Source organism: Sinocyclocheilus grahami, unplaced genomic scaffold, assembly GCF_001515645.1.
Source record: "Sinocyclocheilus grahami isolate Dianchi unplaced genomic scaffold, SAMN03320097.WGS_v1.1 scaffold581.1, whole genome shotgun sequence".
NCBI classification, from domain to species: Eukaryota; Metazoa; Chordata; class Actinopteri; order Cypriniformes; family Cyprinidae; genus Sinocyclocheilus; species Sinocyclocheilus grahami.
In genome coordinates, this window is record NW_015505760.1 from 454572 (window position 1) to 456994 (window position 2423).

The 2423-nt window shown below is 38.3% G+C and overlaps 1 protein-coding gene across 1 annotated transcript in view; it reads left to right on the top strand.

Annotated features, from left to right (window-relative positions):
- The first annotated feature begins 200 nt into the window (after positions 1–200).
- Positions 201–2423, top strand: part of slc46a3 (solute carrier family 46 member 3) — a 6089-nt gene continuing 3866 nt past the window's right edge. The window contains 3 exon segments of the mRNA XM_071582308.1: positions 201–382; positions 1541–1818; positions 1821–2173. Of these exon segments, the coding sequence (XP_071438409.1) occupies positions 201–382; positions 1541–1818; positions 1821–2173 (813 nt within the window).

The following is a 2423-nucleotide window of genomic DNA, read 5'->3' on the forward strand; positions in this document are numbered from 1 at the left end:
TTTGAAGAAGGAACAAAATGCTTTAAATATGGGAAGAATCACCAAATCTATCTATTTATAATTAAAAGGCTTTTTATTATATATTTATAATAAAGGATTAAACTCTTCTCTTACTGTAATTTTTGTCACTGGTTGAATTGTTTTATGTCCTCTCAGCTGTCCTCTCCTGTTATTTTTGCCGGTGTAGAGCAGGAAGTGGGATGGGTCGTGTGCTTCTGATCGAGCCGGCGGTTGGCCTGTATGCGTTTGCCATGTTTATGATCTACCCTCTGCTGCTGCAGTATGTGTACCGTAGGCTGTGGTTTGATCTGAGCGGCACGACCTACCCTTCTGAGAGCCTGTCTCACTGCTCAAACAACCACAGCTATGTCACCACACACCAGGTCAGAGCCTTTAGCTGCTTCCATTACTTTTAAAAACCTTCTGTTTCACATGTCCTGTAGATCTAATGTGTGATGGTGTGTGACAGTTAAGTAGCACAACCAATTAGCTACAATTAACTTTGAATCTATAACTTTAAAATGTATAAAAATGAAAAAGAATTGGATTGTTTCTGATGAATAATAACCCATTTGATGATGATGCCAAGCTGCTCTCAAACTGAACTGTTCTCTGTTATGATAATGACAGCTAGGCCTAGGACAGTAATTCTTTTGTTTTGTGTTTTGTTGTGTGTTTTATTTAGTTTTGCTTTACAACTAAATTGATTTACTAATATACCAACTGAGCTGAAATTATGAATATTATTTTTAAGACACTCTAAATTAATTTTCCCTAAATTGATCTTATAGTGGAAATTAAATCTGGACATTAGCTATAAAACAAACTATTTAAAACATTTTTGAAATGATATAAAAATATTAGATTTAAAAAAAATCAATTTAACAAAATGCTGAAATGCTAACGCACTAAAATTACTGAACTAAAACTGGAGAGAAAAAACAATACTCAACTAAAACTGAAGTAAAAAAATAAACCTAAGTAGTAATATATAAAATACAAAAATTTCAAATTGAAATTATAATAAAAAATAAAAGCTTATTCAAAATATTAATAACAATTCTAACAGTATGAATACTACTAAAATAACATTTCAAAATAAATACCAGCAAATGAAATAGCTCAGAGAAAGTTGAAATAGCTCAGTTAAAAGTTTATATAGAATGAGTGTGTTCAGAGACTAAACTGTTTGCTTTGATAACTAGGTAAAGTTTACATTGATGATGATGTTCATATCTAAATAAAAGAGTTCTGGAGAGCCGGTTATATTTGCCGAAGTTGAGCTCATGTTTTGTACTTGTTTCTGTTTGTAGTCTTTGTGTGTGTGAGAAAATTCCTTTTCAGTTAACAAGCTCTTATTATGGATCTTCTTGTCATTTGATATATTTGAATTACCGGTGTACTATTTCACACTCACTTTCACTCCCTACATCTCTCACAGTTAACTACACTTTAAAGGCATAACTAGACAGAACTCTTAAAAATACATGTACACTGTTTTATGTTCTGATCTGAAAGGTTTTTTTCTTCTCCTCTCTCTGGCAGTGCAGAAGGAGACGTCAATATTCCTCCTCGAGAGTGAACTGTGCTTCCTCATTCCCAGTCTCATATCCGCGCTGCTCCTGGTGTCTTACAGTGACCACTGCGGATGCAAAGTTGCCATCGTTCCTCCTCTGGTGGGCGACACTCTGTTCGCGCTCTGCTATGTTTTGGTCAGTAGATTCTCCTTCAGTCTCAGTTATCTGCTAGCTGCCTCCTTCCTGTCAGGCCTGATGGGCGGCCCCACTACTCTGATCGGCGGGTGCTTCGCTTATGTGGCCCAGAAGGACAGACGACTGTCCGAATGGCTCGGCTGGACATGATTTTAGGGGTTTTGACTGGCTTAGCTTCTCTGTGCACTGGATTCTACATCGAAGCGGCTGGCTTCACCTGGCCCTTCCTCACTGCGGTCTTTCTGCATCTGATAAACCTCTTCTATGTGCTGGTGGTCTTGAAGGAGTCCCTGGTCCTTCCAAACCCCAGTCTGTCTTCGCCTGGCCCCTCAGCTGCCGAAGCCCCTCGACTGCACCAGTCTCAAGCTCGTCTGCAGGGCGTCTATCTGCTTTTTCCGGCCTCTAAACGGAGAAGGGATGTAGTGCTGTTGCTCATGCTGGCTGCTTTTGCCTTTTTCAGGGTGATTATGATCATTCTGATATTATTCACAAGCTCCATCTGTTTGTGATACATCAGAAGTGACAGTGCGGTGTATAATGTTTGTGCCTCTAGTTGCACCAAATGGAATTGCAAATATAAGAAATAATAGAGGCTTCCAAACAAGTTACATTGACAGGTTATATTATAAGCCTTCTGGGGTCGATAGAGAGGAAGTCAATTAAATTATTAAAGGGGTCATATGATGCGATTTCAATTTTTCCTTTCTCTTT